The 20,094-nt window shown below is 36.9% G+C and overlaps 1 protein-coding gene across 3 annotated transcripts in view; it reads left to right on the forward strand.

Annotated features, from left to right (window-relative positions):
* The window catches only part of LOC113225702, a 98,558-nt gene that overhangs the window by 61,046 nt on the left and 17,418 nt on the right, over nucleotides 1-20,094 (forward strand). Inside the window, exons 3-10 of one of the 3 annotated variants that reach the window (XM_026458104.1) lie at nucleotides 15,221-16,268; nucleotides 16,609-16,739; nucleotides 17,092-17,312; nucleotides 17,608-17,810; nucleotides 18,212-18,304; nucleotides 18,383-18,453; nucleotides 18,732-18,819; nucleotides 19,365-19,507. In XM_026458104.1, the coding sequence (XP_026313889.1) occupies nucleotides 15,221-16,268; nucleotides 16,609-16,739; nucleotides 17,092-17,312; nucleotides 17,608-17,810; nucleotides 18,212-18,304; nucleotides 18,383-18,453; nucleotides 18,732-18,819; nucleotides 19,365-19,507 (1,998 nt within the window). Of the gene's footprint in view, nucleotides 1-15,220; nucleotides 16,269-16,608; nucleotides 16,740-17,091; nucleotides 17,313-17,607; nucleotides 17,811-18,211; nucleotides 18,454-18,731; nucleotides 18,820-19,364; nucleotides 19,508-20,094 lie in introns of all 3 variants that reach the window. The other 2 variants (XM_026458105.1, XM_026458103.1) reach the window with 2 other exon arrangements.

The following is a 20,094-nucleotide window of genomic DNA, read 5'->3' on the forward strand; positions in this document are numbered from 1 at the left end:
CCCACAAATTAGACCCGTGAACTGGTGAATGTTGTGGGAATCACAAGACGGATCGTTCTTTGGAGGAGATCGTTCTCAGCGATCTTTGGAGGAGGCCTTTGTCCAGCAGTGGACGCCTTTCGGGTTTATAGATGATGATGGTGTTGATATTCGATACCTGTTTTGCACGATTTAACCTTTACTGGCTTCGGGGAATAGTAAATAAATTTCCTTCTATTTTTAATAATCCTAAATGAATTAAGCAACATAAACTACGGGACGATTATATCCGGCAGTGAGTGAAATCAGGCTGATCATGTGTATGTTACAAGTGTTGTAAAGGACTGTATCAGTGCGACGCTATAGCGGAAATCTATTACAGGCCCTAATTAAAAAAGAACGACACGATATCATAAAAAAGGCGCCTTAAACAATAGACAATGGTTTGTACTCGGTATTAGTACAATGAATCTTCTCACAGAGAAAAAAATAATTAGTATCATATAAGTAAATGAGGATTTGTCTATTTTGTAGCTTCAGCGTGCTCTGTTAAATTAAGCGGAATGTCTATTCGCTAACAAATTGCAATAGTCTTTCTTTTTATTTTATCATAGTTGGGTACATTTGTGTTGTAAGTTAATATTTTTTCCGTAGACTTAATGTGACCTTTGACGCCCATTATCTCGGGTCACAGTCCGAAATTTAAAATGTAGACTTCGTCACAATCTGTAGAATTGTATTTTTAGTATGACATTTTCAAAGTTCATGCGTATTGGTTGAGGAACAGTCGAGTAATCCGGTTTACCTTTGATGTCAATTGTCTCAGGTCACAGTTCTTAGTTCAAAATTTAGGCTACATCACAATCTGTATAATTGTATTTTTTTATGTTACTTAGTATGAGGTTTTATTTAATCCTTGTGCACAGGAACGTCTACCTGTATAACTTGATGGCCAAAACCCGTTTACCACGAAAATAATTAGTAGAGTTTCCCTGTACACCATTTTATGATTTACTATGAACTTAACATGCGTGATAAGTAAACTATGCACAGTAGTGGAATATTAAAGTCTGATACTGATGGATTAATGGTCGGAACGTAATTATGAAACACAACCTTCTGAGTTCAGCTATAAACCATTAATCTTAATGAGCGAGCAATCATCTTTTAACTAATGAGTTAACTGTTAGTTTACTGACTGGTTATGTTAACTGAGTATCGAAGTTGTATATCAATATTGTAACTTGTTTGATGTTAGCTGCGAAATATAATTATTTATGGGCATAAATTTTAACATTGTTGAAATCAACGGCACTACGTCATTAACTTACAAATGTTAGTTGTTGGTCTCTTATTAATAAAGAGCTTTAGATTATAGTCCACCAAAAGGCTCTATACCTTCAAGCTGAGACAGAATCTATCACCCTTTGTTGGCAAGAAAATACCTTACCTTAATCAGTGATATTACACTGCTGGGTATAGGTCTTCTCTAGGAGGAGGTTTAAGACATATGCCAACAAGAAAAACGTTTTTCCTTTTTTTTGAGCCTCCTTCGGTTTGGCAGCTTCTTTTAAATGTACTTTTTTCCTAATAAAAACCCTTGAAGCAAAAACGACTTCGTTGCCCCAACGGTTTGATTCTCGATAGGACCAATATTATACATACACAACATTACACTTGAAATAATATCCTTTGATCAAATTCTACTACTCATTCGTAAGGCAGATTTGCTTGAGACGAATGAATATGGAACTCACGGGGTTGCTGTTTGTAAATAAATATTTGTGCACAAATATCATAGATGGAAATAAGCTGCGAAAGTCAAACGGGTCACTAGAATACATTTTCGTCGTCCAAATATGCAGAAGCTATATTATTATAATAACCTTTAACGTAAAGTTTTTGTTTCACTATAGTTTTAAACCTCTTAAATGGCGAATTTTGAATGTCAACCAGAGTCTTATTATAGAGACATATATGTTGCTCCTTTATTATGTTTAAGACTATTTTTCATAATAAAAATTACTGTTCTTCTTAATATAAATTCAATTTTCTTAAATGTCCTGAGACGCACTTACACTAGTGAGAATGTTAACTTCTTTACACTTCTGTCACGTTTCGCATTTTCACTCTTACCACATGGACATAAAGGTTTTTCTGACTTGCTTGTCTATAAAATGGCGACTATCTAACGCAACAGTCAGACGCAAGTAACTTAAAGTTTACGCGAAACAACATCACCATATTTCTTAATTCTTTCACAATACACGTTTAAATCCCATATTTGTATTTATCTAACATCTTGATGACAATTTAAACTGTAAGTAAGTTAGTCATTTTATTCTTGAAGATTGTATGTAATGTATTTTGAATAAAATTATGTTTGGATTATGTGTAATTAGCGTATATAATTATATTTATTACCGGTTTTCCATTAGTATGAAATGTTTAAAGAAGTATCTAGTTGGTACAATGCTTGCCTTCTATGCAGATGCTTTCATAGGTGATGGAAAATATTGTGAAAAATCCTATACGTCGGGAGGAAGATATCTTTAAATGTTTTCTTCTACCCTTCGAATCTGTCATACCTCATCTCATTTGTTTACAGCTCACTCTCATCATATATATATCTTCCACACAATCTATCCATCTTTTCTTTACTCTTCCTCTCGCCTTGAAGCCATTTCATCTTATCTTTGCATGAAGTTTTTGATTAATGATAGTTCTAAATTTGGTAAATGGCAAATTTAGAGTATTAACAGGGAGCTTATAATAGTATTGCCCTTTTTGTGAAATATAATTTTGGGAAGGCGTTTGACCGGGTAGCTATAGCTGTTCAAAGACATTGTAGGTGAAACGTTAATTAGAAGTCAACATGCTAATATTATAAATAACCTTATAATTTGTCTTTAATTTCATGACGATTACTTTACTTTTGAAATATATATTCTATATTACGTACTGTCAAGCAGACACTGAGTTATGAGCTATATAATTCATTTTGTCAGTCTTATCGCAAGCAATAAGGTGCCGAATTTAAATCTTGAAGTGTAAAAGCGTGCTCTCGACTACTCGTAAAATTTTTGACCAAGACAAATTTATCTATCTTTGATCCGTCCGCCATTTTAAATGTTAATTAAATAAATGAACAATCGTCATTTTAAATAAATTATTTAAATCATGACATTGATGTGTGATTGGATGTCATTAGACTGACGTGTAAATTGTAAAATTTATTAATATTTTATTCAAATTTGCAAAACTTATGGTAATTTTTTATTTTTATTGGTCACTTGCAAATTTGTAATTTTTGTAAATTCAGACGGATAATACATAACTCATTTATTTATGGCTGTGTTTGTGTAGTTGCAATAGGATAATAAGAATAGTTTCATTGTAAATGGCTCATGAGGCACAGATATCGACTACACATTGGAAAAAGCATTTTCGGATTAAAATCGCGTTTTTTTTAAACAAACCAACGATTCGGGCTCTTTTCACAGGTCTCAAAATATATATCTATACGTGATCCTAAATACGTTAAAAAAATATCTTTAAAATTATGTGAAATTACATGTATATGCTAAGTTTTATTATTTATTATTATTATTTCGTTCCTTTGGGCTGGGTGGCATTTGGGAAGCTTAGCCACATCTTCAAGTCGGTAAGCCCACAAAGCTTAATAACTAAGGCATTTACCCAGTGCCTTCTACCAGTTATGTTATACGCAGCCGAGACATGGGCATCGTCCACAAATTCAAGGTCGCTCAGCGTGCGACGGTGTGAGCTATGCTTGGGGTTTCTCTGATGGAGGTCATACGTCAGAGAACTACATAGCTCGCAAAATAAGTAAGCTTAAGTGGCAGTGGGTTGTTATCTTGTTGATGTCTGCAGGAGGGTTGGTTGTCGATGGAGCAGACTTGTTCTGGTATGGCGACCACGTCAAAGAGAACGTAGTGTGGGACGACCTGAGCAAGGTGGCCGGCAGTGACTGGATGCGGGCGGCACAAGACCGGGAAAGTTGGCGTGCTCTAGGGGAGGCTTATGTCCAGCAGTGGATGCGTGTAAGCTGATCATGCTAAGTTTTATTGAAATCGGTTATTCATGCCCTGGAGTTTAGTTCCCCTTTAGAGTTGGAATGTTTTCTTTAAATTTGAATGGAATGTCTAATGAGGTATCCTCTTTCTAAAACAAAAAAAATATCGAAATCGGGTCACATTTGTGACATATGTCCATAAAAAAATACAAGCGAATAGAGAACCTCCTACTTTTTGAAGTCGGTTAAAAATATTTCATTTTCATATCGAATATTATGATGTTTCAGTACCATCATGCATAGTCTGATTTCACCCACTGCAGGGTGTAGGCCTTCCAAAGTTTGTGCCATCCACCACGGTCTCGTGCAAGCCGCATCCATTGAAGCCCAGCAACGCGTACTATGTTTCGACATAGTCCGACGGGTACGGGGTATAAGTCGACGGACCCACCTTGCAACCGGGCGCCCGATATTTCTTTTACCCATACTCGGCCACCAATCACTCGGTATCTTGCTCCACCAGTCATCACCTTGTTTCACTACCATGATTCGTCGTTTATTTTTTGTGAAATTACTCCACTAGTTTGTTATTAATACAAATATCGAACACAAAGAAAATTTCTTTCGATCTGACAGTATTCGTATCTGAGCCTGGAAGGCGAAAGCTGAAACAAAGCAATCAGTACGAAATAGCTGTAACATTAGAGAAAAAATAGCACACTCTACGGCATACCGGAGAAGTTTACCTGTGCAGATAGGCCGCTTGTCATTTCGATAGTCATTTCATTATATCGGACGAAAAAAATCGGAATAGCAGAAGTTCGTCAATTTTCATAAAAAAAATTTTCCTTATTAGAAGCTGAATTTGTCAGCATTTTGTATTTAACATTTTATGAAACTTGACCAACTTCTGCTGTTCCGTTTTTTTTCGTCCCATACAATAAAATTATCCTTACATAAAACTGAGAAGATCAGCACTAAAAAAAAATTTGACCTATTTTATTCATTTCAATGGACAATTCACCCTTTACCAAAAAATTGACTACGCCAAAACTGTTTTTACAAAACAACGTAATGGTTCCTAAGACAGTTTCCTTGTGTCTTCTATAGTTTCGGACTTCACCAAACTGACCCATTAAAAATAACACTCTGTAAAATGGACCTCAATTTTGATAAAAAAGTGAAAATATTAATTGTGCCCTTTTTTGTTCCTAGGGTAGTTTAACTGCATATATATTTGGTTAATCCAAAAGATAATCAAACTTGGTTTATTGCTGTCTGCTTAAACCAAGAAGAAATCCATTTATGTACGTATCGTATATACATTTAATTACCTTCTAAGAGATAATTACGGTTTTACGATAGTTATTAACCATGGAGACGATTCATTTGTAATTACAAGATGACCACGTTTCCTATAAGTGTAAATGTAATATTGTTAACTGACTTATACAAGTGGTTTCTCGGAATATAAAAGAGAAACATGCAAATAGTTAAGTAATAAATAGTTTACAGGTTTCTGTATAAAGCCGGGTGTGTGTACTAGCCACAGTTAACGTGTCCGCTATACTCGAGCCAAGCATGTCGTGAACTGATGGCAAACGCCTGGACGGAATGACTCTCAGCCCTTGGGGAGTATGGTCCGGGCACTGGTGTGTGAGGCCAGCAAGAGGGCTGGCTCCGCAGCTGAGCTGGCGGAAAGAATAAATAGTAATAAGTACCAGGACCTCGGCTCCGATTATCTATTTACAGCCTTTGCAGTCAAAACCTTCGAACTTGGGGTCGCGTTACCCTTCATCTGAACAACTTGTGAGACAATGTAAAAATCGTATTAACAAAAACGAAAAAGAAAATTGACAATGCTTCGATTTTGGATCCATTAGTCTTTATATAAAAGAAGTCGTCAACTTTATAGAATAAATCCATCGAGTATTGTAACCAGAAATAGATACGAAATGAGGGCCATCCATCCCTGACAACTCATCAGACAAATTGCCTTATGTCACTTTTAAATATCAACTCGTTTGCACTGAAATCACAAATTGGAAAGCTGAAACAATATACAGTGGCAACAACGGACCTGTGTGTACGTCTCCGTATATCCCAAAAATATTCTGTATTTATTGTAATAAAGATAAGATCTCTAACAATGGGGGCTGTTCCATTCGGTGATGTGGGAAAGATAGCAAACATCTAATTAAAAAAACAAACAGAATGACATTTCATCGGTAATTAAATATTAAATATGTAATTTTTAAATTTTCGTCCATTATAGCAAAGCTCAAGTTAAACTGGTCGGTTTGAAGTGAAACAATTGACGACACCCGTGAATTGTTGCGAATTCGGACTGGCCAATCGGAGCACAGCTGTCACCGTAATGATTTGGCAGAATAGTTTTCAAACAAATTGAATTACCTTTCACCTCTATTTCTGGTTATACACTCGATGAATAAATCGCACACTCAATAATAAACTGGCGTAATTCCACAGATAAAATTTTTGGAAACTGTCAAAATATATATTTTTTTTTAATTCACGAAATATTATTTTATATCAAATGCAATTTTGTCATATTAACAAAAGAAACACTTTTATAGAATTAAAACACTATAATTAAAAGTGCCAAAATTGTAAAAAAAAGCTATGCGCAGTTCAATTCTAAAATAAGATTCAACTTACCATTTGAAGTATAGACATTGATATGTATAATAATTGTGTAAATATGTACGATAGTTTTGGGTGATAGTGGAGATGGCAGCTCAGCAGGTTGCACATTGACGGATTTTGTTTCGTTGCACTGGATACTCGGACAAGTATAATATAATATTATATTTTTTATGAATGCGACGTAATTTGTTATTCAATAATATGTGTTAGTATTTGACAAAGCTATGTGAAAGAATAAATGGATCGAGTTCTTAAGTTTTCGCGATTGTTACCTGTAAAGGGCCCGAAACGTCGGTATGTTGGAAAAAACAAATATACGCGATTTAAATCCGGAAGAATGGTTTCATTTCCTAAATAAATGGATCATTTCAATCCAGAATCAACATCGACGCCTTCTCATGAAGAAGTGTCTAATCATTAAATTATCAAGGTCATCCATATCGTTACCAGTATGGCGACCGCCCACGTTTCAAGATTTTTTGACAAAAATCACTTACGAACATGAGAAATAACTAATAAACTTTAAAGTCACGTGTTGACAACATTGGAAATAAAGCTAGAACGTGTTTGTTAACGTGTTGAGTTTCCCAGGGCTATAAAAACATTACAATGAATGAAAAAAAAAGGCTGTACATCGGACGAAAGAATTCAAATAGATCGTATTGTATTATTTTTGCAATTTGTTATAGTCGTGTATGGTGCAGAATCACCAGGGATTGTCAATGTTAACTAAAATCATCGAGTATGTATATAACCAGAAATAGAGACGAAATGTCATGTAATTTGTTTGAAAACTATTCTGCCACATCATTACGGTGAAAACTGCGTTCCGATTTTGAAACAATTGACTTTCTTCAACTGTTTCACTTCAAATCGACCAGTTAACTTGAGCTTTGCTATAATGGACAAAAAGTGAAAAATTACATATTTAATTAAGTTAGCTATGAAATGTGATTCCGTTTGTTTTGTAATTAGATGTTTTGCTGTTTTTCCCCACACCACCGAATGGAACAGCCCCCCATAGTTCGAGATATTATCTTTATTACAATAAATACATAATGTTTTTGGAATATACGGAGACGTACACACAGGTCAGTTGTTGGCGCTGTACTATTTCAGCTTTCTAATTTGTGATTTCAGCGCAAACGAGAGTTGATATTTAAAAGTGATATAAGGCCCATTTGCTTGATGGGTTGCCAGGGATGGATGGCCCTTATTTCGTCTCTATTTCTGGTTATATACTCTGATTGATCATTAAATGTAATATTGGGCATCACATATCATTGCTTTGCAAGAACAGTGACCCAATGCTAAATTTATACTTGTTTAGTTTATTAATCAGATCAATTCAGAAAATACTAAATTCTATTGTGATTGGATTCCAAGCTTTTCATTGGATAGAATAATCTACGACTGGTCAACTTTGGGCAGTGGACGCTTCTCAGCATTTTAAGCCATCTTCCTGATGACTTAGATGTTTTTGAAACAATTTCATCAATATGTTACTCTGATTTACACATTAACACTGTTATTTAGTAGCACAGTAGAGTTATTTGTGAATAATTAAAATTGTATTGTTGATATTTCTTACTATATGTAACATAAAAATATTATGAATGATGAAATATCAAAAATAGAAAAAAAACTTATGAACATCTTATCAACTTAGCAACTGGTGTTAGTTCGGGTTTTATCTTATACAATTCAGTGGCATGACGTTTAGGCGCTGAAATATAAAATAAAAACATGTTAAAAATATTGTACAAATGAGTCGGGTTTCTCTCAGAGAAAATTTTAAGGAATCTGGTATCATGACTGTGGCATCACAGTACATTTACTCAAATATGCCCGTAAAAATATACATAATTTCATTAAGAAAGAAGTTATCCATAATATTAACCTTAGATATAAGTCCAAACTTATGGTACCACGATTTCGTTTAACTAAAGTAAACGATTCTTTTATGGGGAAATGTATACGTTTTTAAAATAAGATACCGGAGATTATCATTTTCTAAGTTTAAAACTTACATTAAAAGTATTTTAATTGAAAAGTCATATTACAAAATTGAAGACTATGTGTTAGATAAAGATGTATGGAAAGACAACATGAGTCTAGATTTCACACAATTATGATTCAAAGTGTATTCTATAGCATTTAAGTTATTTGAAAAGAGCAATCCCTAGAGTTTCTTGCGTTCTCCTCAGGGAGGTCAGCGTAGTGAACAATCAGTACTCTAAAAGATGACGTTTGGAAGTGTAACAATTTTACTGGAACAAATGATTATTTTACTTTGACTTTGAATGGACGAAAATATTACAGACAGAGCAAGGGTAAGCATGTGCACATTTACCCGCGCACACTTTCCCCAGAGCACTGAATTGCAAATGAACGATCGCAAAATATTTGAAATCGAATATAACTACCTATCAGTGCTTTAAGAAGGCTGCTGAGCATTTGTGAGGAGTATGTAAAAAGTTATAGCCTTAGGCACAATGTAAATAAAAGCGAGTTTTTAATTTTTAAGGTCGACTGAAAAACCCCAGAGAAGTGCCGCCAGTCACCTTATGTGGTGTGTCATTACGTAGGGTATTTTAAGTACTTAGGGCACTGGGTGACGGAAAGTCTGTCTGACGACATGGACATTGGCAGGGAGCGTAGGGCGTTGGTAGTAATGTGCAACATGCTGGCTCGCAAGTTTGCACGTTGTACTAGAAACGTAAAGCTCACGCTTTTGAAAGCATTATAATCCTCGTCCAGTATAATGACGCTCTCAGAATACTGTTGGCGTTGCCACGCTACTGCAGAGCTTCGGGAATGTTTTCCGAGGCGCGAGTGGATGGCTTCAGCACCATTTAGCGTAAGCGGGTAGCGTCCCTAATGCGCAAAGCGCGGGGCAGCGCCAAATTCTTCGTACAGTGGCCGATAGGAACGATGGGCCCATATTATATCAATGGGTACGAGTACACGTCAATGTTTAAGGGATTTCTATTAACATAGTTTGTAAGTAATTTGTGATTAACACTATATGGATATTTTGTCCGAATTTGAATTGAATTGAATAACCTGAAACTTGTTTTAGAAATACATAATTTAAAAAAAACTGTTATGATTTATAAAGTTAGTTATGAAGTCAGTTTTTATTTAAATTGGTACACCAATTTAAATTTATGTTTCTATCCAATGTTGTAATCATAATATCACATATTTTGTATACAGAAACTCTCTGTAATATATGGATGTAAACAACAAAACGTCTCTGAAACGTGGTCACTTACTACGGGCCTCATAATAAAGCTCAAAGTCAGTCAACGAGCTACGGAGCGAGCAATGCTGGGCATTTCTCTACGTAATCGAATCAGAAACTGTTGCTGAAGCTGTTGGGGCAGAAAGGTTCTTGAATGGAATGGATGGACGGATGACCTGGTAAAGGCGGCGGGTATCCGATGGATGCAAGTCGCGTCCGACCGGCTAGTCTGGCAATCTTTGGGGGAGCTATGTTCAGCAGTCTTTCGGCTGATATGATGATGATGAAACAACAAAGATAGATTTTTCCTTAAAAATGGTTAACCAGTGACCGAGGGATAAGCCATATTGGACCTAAATAGTCACTCAAGCGCCTAGATTTGACCCAAAGAAATCGCCTACCCCTCTTCCTCTGTTTTGGAGATATACACAGTTAATTACTTTTATTCAAGGACCAGATGCGGGTTTTGCCTACAGATACGAGTTGGCACCCAGCGCGCCCTATCTTGTGCGATCTTCTCCTAGTGCTCTGCGTGCAGAGCGCGGAGATCTTTCTCCGCTTCATCCGATCATCGATTTTTGGCCCAACCATACCCTCGTCGACCGTTAGGACGTCTCATGCAGGCCCTTTTCACCGCCATAAAAGCTGGCATCCTTTCAAGGTGTCTGAGCCAACGCAGACTTGATTGAAGCAGAAGACGTGGTCGGACATTTCTCTTACACCCTGTAGTCTCAAAACCCTGACCATTTCAATGTGTTATTCTTTTACATAAGAAAGCGATTGAGTTCAAGTCTACAAATCAATAAAAAAAGTCACGACCAAATGCTATTTTTTACGCCATTACGATTTAACCCACTTATGTTTGTAGTGTTGCGACTGGAACGATTAGCTAACATTTGAATAATTTAGCCTTACTCATATATACATCATTTTTAAGGATAACGACTGCATGCCTTTGGAATGATTCATGGAATTATAGCGATTGGAAAATTCTTGCGTCTTATCATGTACATTTTTTTTTATAATATCAAGTGACGGGACGAACGAGTCGTGCGTCTGATGGTAAGCTACACGTCTGTCCATAACAGTTGCAATGCCACTCAGAGCTTTAAATCGCTAAGATCTGAGGGGCACAGCCACTGCCCTCGTCACCCTGAGAATTAAGTTGACAAGTCCCATGTGCCTGTAATTTCACCAGCACCCCTTACCCTTCAAAACCGGAACGCAGTAATGCTCACATTATGCTTGGGTACAGAAGTAGGTATGGTGGTGGCAGTACTTCCAAATACGAACTCATGAGGAAGAGGAGATGATTGTCTTGAGGCTTAGCATGAAGTTGTGAAGTTTTGATGAAACCTTTTGACCTCTTGTAAATACTATGCAATTGAATTGGAAACAAAAACCACAAATAAATATGGCAATACTAAACTCAGTGTGAAGTTAGCAAAAGTCACGTTTGACGAGTGTTCGGCAGAGTATTAATTCAAAAGCAAAGGAATAATAGTTTTAGTTGTTATGTTTACCATATTTGAGTTGTGTCAATATTGACACCGGTATGCGAAGTATTACTAACTTTAGTGTCTAGATTTCCTTCTGTATTACATTCTTCTGTATTACATTGCGAAAAGAGACGGATAGATTTTGATTTGTAGTGGGACAGGTCGTGCCGGCAACGCAGAGGTCCTAAGTTCAAACTCTAGTAATACATTATGTGAAATTTCGCAAAATGGCGAAAGCCATGTTTTCACCACATCGCACAAGGCGTTCTAGTCAAATACTACGGGTTGATATGATCACCGTTTCCACTGACAAGATTGCCTTTATAACTGTTCTTGGGTTGCTTTTATCTATTAATATAATATCATCCATTAACAAAATATAATAGCTTGTCATAAATTGACAACGTATGAAGAAGGAACCAACCAAATAATTTATGAAAAAGGAATTTTGTTCAATAAAAACCCACAAAGATCATAAATTTACAGCCTAAAGATCATCAGAAGCACAAGGCTTCGCCAATAGGTACAATACTTAAATACGAAAATTGAGATTTATAATCGAAAATTTTTAACCTAAAAGAAAATTCTGGCTTGTAGCACGCCTGGCTCAAAGTTCTTATTATACTGGTAACATTGCCTCCCTGGATGGCAATGGATACCCGTTGAATCGACCATGACCAACAGCGGTGATCGCAGCCCCTATCTCGGAGTCGGCGACCCCAACTTTTTTTTATAAATACCTAGTAACGGAACGGATAAGTCGTGTCTGGTGGTAAGCGACATGCCTATCCATAACAGTTACAGTGTCACTCAGAACCTCAAATCGCAAAGATCTTGAGGGTCACTGCGACTGCTCCCGTCTCCCTGAGACATTAGTTAACAACTCCCATGTGCCTGTAATTTCACCAGCACCCTTACCCTTCGAAACCAGTACAGTATTTCAGTACTTCCCTGACGAACCCTTTCACAAGGAACTCCACTGCTGCTAAAACTCAACAACTCTTTAAAAGGTCATACAAAGACTCCACGGCAGAATATTTCTCGTACCCGATGCTGTTCTAGGCATTGTTGTTTTATCAATAGAGATCTTTGTAGAAGAGTTCGTCCAGGAATGTACTGCCTTAAACCTATTTCTGCCGCCAAACTGCATTGGGAGCTGCGTTCTGATTTTTAAGGGGTGCTGATGAAATTACAGGCACATGGGATTATGTCAACTCTCGGGGTGACGGGCGCAGTGGTAGTGACTCAGATCTTTGAGATTTAAAGCTTTATGGATACCACCCACAATTTATTCGTGTTACTTTTATATCATAAACAAAATTATATAGACAGATACCAATTTAAGCTCTTCTGTATATATTATATACATTTATTTGACAACAGTATTTTTGGACCTGTTCTGTTTTTATTTTAATTTTTATTTCTTTATTTTTTTTAACAAAATTCGGGGAACAAAATATTAGTAAATAAATATGGCTGTTTACAAAAACAACAGAAAATGACGAAAAAATAAAGTTGACGTAGTGTTCATTGGAGGTATTGAATTATAAGAAATCGGCATTTTGGGTCACGTCTCGAGTTACCAAGATATAATAATGATCTAAAACTTGTAGCTTAAGTGACGAGTGACGTTTAAGCGAAAAACCTGACAACTTTTAAGTGATGCTTGATCAATCCCTGATGTGCATATGATAGGTGACTTAAGGAAGGCCTTACTATTAAATTCGCATTTTGAGATAGATTTATTAATACCAAAAAGTTGTCTTTGTATCTGTGTCATATTAGTGAAAGCGTTTATCTATCTACGACGGTAGATATCTAGAGGGCCTACAATGATGTAAACAATGCTGTATGTAAAGTAGTAGATTGTTTTTCCGGTTAGTAACCGTTCTTAACAAGAAAAAACAATGTTATTCAGACGGGCACAAACATTACAGTTAAAAACAAAAAATTGAACCTTGTATATACAGTTGTATTTCTCGGTATAACTTTAGACGCTAAATTGCAATGGGGTCCACATATAAGTGAGTTATCAAAACGACTCAGCTCTGCAGTGTGCGCGATTAAAAAAATACGGAAACTTTCAGACGTCGAAACAGTTTGTTGTGGGGTACTTAATGCCGCCGATATTAATAGAATCTTTGTCCTGCAGAAACGTGCGGTTCAGGCGAGTGCGGGAAATTTACAATCTGGGCCCAGAGTCTCTCTACAATCATGACGATATCGTTTAACGGCATTATTTATTATTTACACATAGTGGTTGCCAAAACCTATGACCTATGACCTAAAAAACTTTTACCGGAATGAAACTTTTAAATATGCAAAGAGTTAGCCAAACTCAATCTGAGTCATGTTGTTTTTCAATCAATTCTGATTGGTTCGAAGTTTTGCAAGCAAGTGTACGTACACCGACGTACAATATAAATGACCCATTACATTGTGTTGTACTTTGACAGTAATTGACATTATTAATCGCACGCCACCGAAGTCTTACGACATTCGTAAGTGTGTACCATTAAAATGTTTATGAGTGTATACTTTATTTAATAGTGATAAATTAATTGGCATAATTTCATTAATTGGATGTTATAGGACTAATACTTTATTCTCTTATAGAACCTTTACTCTTTCTTCTTTATCTTCTTTTTCAACCTTGTTCCACCAATCTTTTGGTTCCATTACTTTAGATCTTATTAGGCTTTCCTCATTCAAGTTTAGCCCGCCACTTTGCCAATGTCGTCGGTCCCAAGCGATAGATTGCCTATCTATACCCCTGTCAAAGCATCTATCTGTGGTCTTTTCTACCTACCTATTTGGACTTTATGTTCTAACACCTTGACAAGTTTGGTTGGACTTAATAAGGATCCGTATATCTGTTTTGGAATCGATCTCGGAGTGATACCCAACATGGCGCGTTCCATAGCTTTATCGGTGAGATGTAGCTTTTAAACTGTTTGTTTTGTTGTAGTCGTTACAAAAAAAGAGGAATCTTTTGACACTTGTCATTGTAACGTAAATAGGGATGTGAACTAAATATATCAGTAACAATATTACAAGATTCTCCCTAAATTTGATTCGAATTTTTATGAGTCGGTGATCATTTATTATATTTTGCGGTTCATTGCTTTTCAATTCTAGATAGAACAATTAACATTTATTAAGCAATAGAGAGTTTAATATAAATAATAAGTGTGTTAAATGATCATAATGACAACTTGTGTTTGTGTTGTAGTGTAGTTACATTAACAGTGTCCCTGTAGTTAAATAGCAAAACAAAAAGAAAGACTTCGTAATTTAAATTGTTATTCACTTTCATCGGAAGATGAGCCAAACTCATCAGTTGAGCAAGTATCACTTGTATGTATAATTATTTGATTTTCAATCACATTACCAATGTCAACATCTCTATTAAAACCAAAATCAACAACTCAACTTTTCTCGGTGAAATTCGGCGATTAATTGGTTACAACACTATTATTTAAAAATGTGGATTGAGGATATAACTGTATTTAAGACGTTTTGGACTATATTTTGGAATTCTTTCCAAAATAATACTTGAAATAAGTTCTATCATGTTATTAATGTTTGACTAAAATTAATGTATTTTTTTAAACCCAATAAGTTAATACTTTGTTCATTGTTTCATTTATTGCATTCAAAATTACATACTATTGTCTTCCTTAGCTGTCAAATTGGGCCTCCTGAATTGTAACAACTAATAGTGTCCACGATTCCTTCATTCTTCAAAATCAGGCAAAAAATTGCTAATTATAACTATTTCTATTGTTACAGAAACAATATTGCAACACAAAAACCGAAATCTGCTGTCGCATCGAAATCTCCACTTTGTCCGGCGCTGGTGGTCTTCAAGGTTCCCTTGGAGTCGGTTCTGCCACCTTCCAAGGCTCCGGAAGCCAAGGTTCAGGACTTTTCGTCAGTTCCAGTCAAGGATCTTCAGCCAGTGGAGCTAATGCTTTTGGTCAATCTGGACAATCTGGAATCACGGGACAATCTGGACAATCGGGACAATCTGGTCAAGGACAGGCTACATTTGGATCTTCCGGCTCTTCATTTGAATCCTCGTCATCGTCATTTGGAAATCGAAATCAGGGTTCCGGAATTTCCGGACAAGGCGGTCAAGGTGCGCAAGGTGGTCAAAGTTCGCGAGGCGTACAAGGTTTTGGTGTCTCTGGAACTTTTGAATCAGGATCTTCAGGCTTCAACAATAACAACTTTGGTGCTGGTGCCAATGGAGTAAACCGAGGAGTTACAGTAGAAACCAGTTCATCATCGTTCGAGTCGTCCTCACGAGGATCATCAGGATTCGGAGGCAACAAAGGATTTGGCAGCAATGGCGGATCATTTGGAGCTGGATTTGGTACCACAGGCACCAGTTTAGGCGCTGCTGGTGGTTCTGTTAATACTGGTGGTGTTACGAACACCAACTCAGTTTACAAGCAGACAAACTTCATCGAAACAGATTCTTTCTCTTCTGGAAGTGAAGTCCAAGGAGTCTACCGTCCAGGAGCGTCCGGTTCAGGCCTAAAACCTGGCATCCCCTATCTACCCCCAGTTGACAGCAGCAGTAGTGGTTCCAGCTTCGTTGGCTCCACATATTCTCCCACCACTTTTGTGACCAGCCCAAGACCCCCACCTACCTTAAAGCCAACGTACCTTCCTCCTGTAGTATCCACAGCAGCGCCAGGATACTTGCCTCCTCAGGTTCCAGAGCAGTCAATTAATACTGAGACGAGAGTGCCAAACCCATCCTACGATGAGGGACAGATCATCTTGGACGAGAACAGATTCCCAAAACCGAAACCAACAGTGCCTTTCAACAGTAAGTGTATTAAAATGTTTGTTTGGACAATTTTGTCTTTTGTATAATATGTCAAACACGTACGCTTCACTCAGGGTCTAGGGGTTTTTTAAAGAGAAGGAAATATGCCATAATCCACTGCAGAATGGGTTATCCTAGAAGAGGATTCAGGTTCACCACGTTAGCTCAATGCAGACATGGAGCAAATATCTGACGAAAATTACGCGCTGCTGTTAAATGCTAGTGATTCAGTGTCGTATATTGTGGCATAAATTTGAGAAGTTCTATGTAAACTTAAATATAAATTTGTTAGTTGATATAATTGTCTTGAAAAAGTTTTGTTATATTTTTTTTCCACCAGACGAAATCCCATCCGGCTGCGCTGCTGCCCTGAAGTGTACTCCGATTGAGTACTGTACCGCTGAAGGTGTGATCTCAAACACTACTGTCATTCTTACTAAGGACCAGGATGCTTATAGAGTACCTCTTACTGTAAGTCCATTGTTATTCACAATATATTTCAAAGTTAGGATTGATTTGAAACTTCCTTTGTGTATAGATGGGTACCAAAGCACTATTTGTTTCTACGGTAACACAAATCATAAGCAACAAATTGCTCCATTGTGTTTTGGACTGAAGTTACGGAGAGCCAGCCTGCGAGGCACAGGATATTAAAGCTGTGGACCATTCACAGCATAAATATATTTAAACTATGTTAAAGATACTTCCGTACTAAATATCCTTTGGGAGTAGTAATCACTTAATATCAGATGCACCAGATCTGGCCAATATTTGTCAAATTTATATGTAAAAAATGTTTAATCCTTCCTATTTTTTAACCTAGGACTGCAAAGATGTGGAGTCCGGCCGTGTAGGCAAATGCTGCCGTGACCCCTACTACACAGATCCATGGCCAACTAACCAGCTTGGCCAATGGGTGTCTGGAGTCTTTGGTGGTAACGATGGCAAATACGTGCCTGATAGTCGAGGAAGTGGCAGTATCTCTAGGCCTCAAGTGACTGCACGACCACCTGTTACTGGATCAACTGTTTTGAATAATTTTAGGTGAGTTTTAGGTACATATATATAGTAAAAGTTAATGGGTGTCAACTATGGATATGTCGTATAGATAAATTTGGGGGCATTAGCTAAAATACCCAGACCAAAAACCAATTTCAAATTTGTGAATTAATTATAATATCCTGTGTAAGGAATTCCCTAGTGTCATACCAGTTAACAGATTTTATTGTCAGACACATTTATTATTATTTAATATTACAGATATGTTGAGAATCTGTGAACTCATAGCCTCCAGCAGTTATTGGAGACAGAATCAATAAAATTTATTTGTTGTCTCCAGAACACCAAAGCCTACTCTCCCACCATTCGGCCCTAACCAAGTGACACCAGGTTTCCCCTCCTCATCATCTTCATCAAGCTTCGCTCAGAAAGGCCAATTTGAAGTAAGAGGTCAAGGAGGCTTCGGTCAAGGAGGAATTGGATCTTTTGGTCAAGGAGGTCAGGGTCAGTTTGGAGTTGCTGGACAAGGGCAGGCTGCACAAGGTTGGTTTCTTTAATTGCTGCACACATACATTTTATCTTCAGGTTTAGATTTTTTGGGAATACGACGGAACTGCTGTTAAGTGTCAGGTTCAAAGCATTATGATATCACAGCGACCGCCTGTAAATCCGTAGAGTTCTAACACTTTTTATTCTTAAGCAAAATAATGAGTTCAATTACACCCGACGGCATTCTTAGCTTTGCACTTTAACTTTAAATCATTCTTATGGCCATTGGGATAAAAATATTTTTCGAATGTAGCGTCTCCATGTTGGCAAAAACCGTGCATATGTCAGTTATACTATTCCTCTTGCAAGAATCCTGATGTGCGCGTGTTTCCTATTCATTATCTCATCTAAAAGAACTTATGCAAATACGGAAATGTTTTATTTCTCTTTCAAAGGCGGCCAATCTCAATTTGCATCCGGATCACAATTCAGCCAGTCTTCATCGTCTTTCGGTCAACAAAGAGGTCAAGGTCAACTTGCAACTCAGGGTCAAGGGCAACTGGTAACACAGGGCCAGGGACAACTGGTCTCACGGGGTCAGGGACAACTGGCAACCCAGGGTCAGGGTCAGTTCGCACAGGGAGGAAGAGGACAGTTCAGTGTTGGCGGTTTGGGACAAACAGAGATTCAGGAATCAGTGAGTTTCTTTACAGGTGTTTACTTCACATGTGAAAATGAGAACAATAGTAACCAAAAGAAAAATGAATTAGAGATATCCATGTATTACAATAGTCATAAACACCGCGTCTTGTCACTTCAAATCCTATTATTTGAATCTCAAACTCCTCCTTAATACATATTTGACACAATTTAAAGCCAGTCGCTTTTATATACCAAAAAGTCGATTTTTCTCCAAGGAATAGAAGGTTGAATTAATATTTTGTCCAGTATTAATATTTTGTATTTTTGCCACAGGGTGCCCAAGGTCAATTCACACAAACTCAAAATCAGAAAAATTTCGAGCAAACTTTGATCTCCGGGCAGGGACAAGGTATCAGCCAAGGTAAGATAGTGTTAGGTAGGCAAGTTATGTCAAGTGTGGATACATTGGTGATGACAGCTGTGTCCCACAGACTAAGCTATTGCATAGTGGTGTCCAAAGTATTCTAATAAAAAAAATAGTAACTACTTGCGCCAAGACTTTTATAACGACATAGAAATAACAATCCGCGTGGTCTAACCTTGGTCATCAAGTATTTGATTCAATATCATCGATTATTAATAAATTATGATTTTATGATTACCATAGCTCTTTCACTACTTGTAGCTCCTCCACCTCTGAGTGGACCTCATCAAGTTTATCGGTGCATAATCTGTCAAATTTAGGATCACTAAGTGGATTCTTCATAAATGACACATCAAAAAGAAAAAAAGCATCTTTAATTAAAACTGATTGTCTTTTCTTTTTGAGGTTTCTGTTGTTACCTTATGTCTTTTAAATCGAACTCAACTAATTAAATTTAAAAAACGTCGCTCCAGCTTCCCACCCCCTCCAAACAGTGTGGTTTCCGAAAACATTGTATATTCACTACTGTTGTTCGCCATCAGGTTTCGGCCAAGGAGTTCGCCAAGGACAAGGCTTAGCAGTTTCTCGTGGAGGTGGTTTCGGAGTGGAGAATGAATACAGCGAATCTTCTCTGAGAGTTTTCTTGCAACAATACAGTGCTGGTGGACAGTGTGGAGTCTTCAATGTAAGTACAAAATTAAATAATCGAACCGTAATTACTGATATCATCCATGATTACTGATTGTTAAAGCATCTAATACTTAACATTGAGGGTGCTAAATAGCCCTAAAACCGATTCCCGGTAGTAATTTGGGAAACGAAGTTTTCTGAATTGCGCCTTTTTTGGGTATGTTGGATGCCCAAGAGAAGTTTTCGGGTACTAAAAATACAAGGAATCAGCAAATCGACGCGTAGGTAGAAATGCAATGCAAACTTTTAACTTCTGAACTAGAGATGTCTTTGCTATATACAATATAGTTAGGTTACAATCATGAGAAATATTGGGAGATTTCTCAAACCTTCTTTTGACACACACGTTAAATGACGTTTTTCTTAACCCAAATTCCAACCATGCTCCAACAAATTATGCTTATATTAATTTTAACTAAGAGCGTCAAAATTGGACATTAACTGATTTGCAAACGACTAAACTCAAAATCTGTCTAAGAGAAATGGAGCGATCCATTCTGGACTTGAAATTACAGGATAGTGTTAGGAATATTAAGATATACCTCAAAAATCGGAATCACATTACTAATGACAGATACAAAT

The sequence above is a fragment of the Hyposmocoma kahamanoa genome, unplaced genomic scaffold (genome assembly GCF_003589595.1).
Source record: "Hyposmocoma kahamanoa isolate Upper Pololo Valley unplaced genomic scaffold, ASM358959v1 170, whole genome shotgun sequence".
In the NCBI taxonomy this organism is placed as follows: Eukaryota; Metazoa; Arthropoda; class Insecta; order Lepidoptera; family Cosmopterigidae; genus Hyposmocoma; species Hyposmocoma kahamanoa.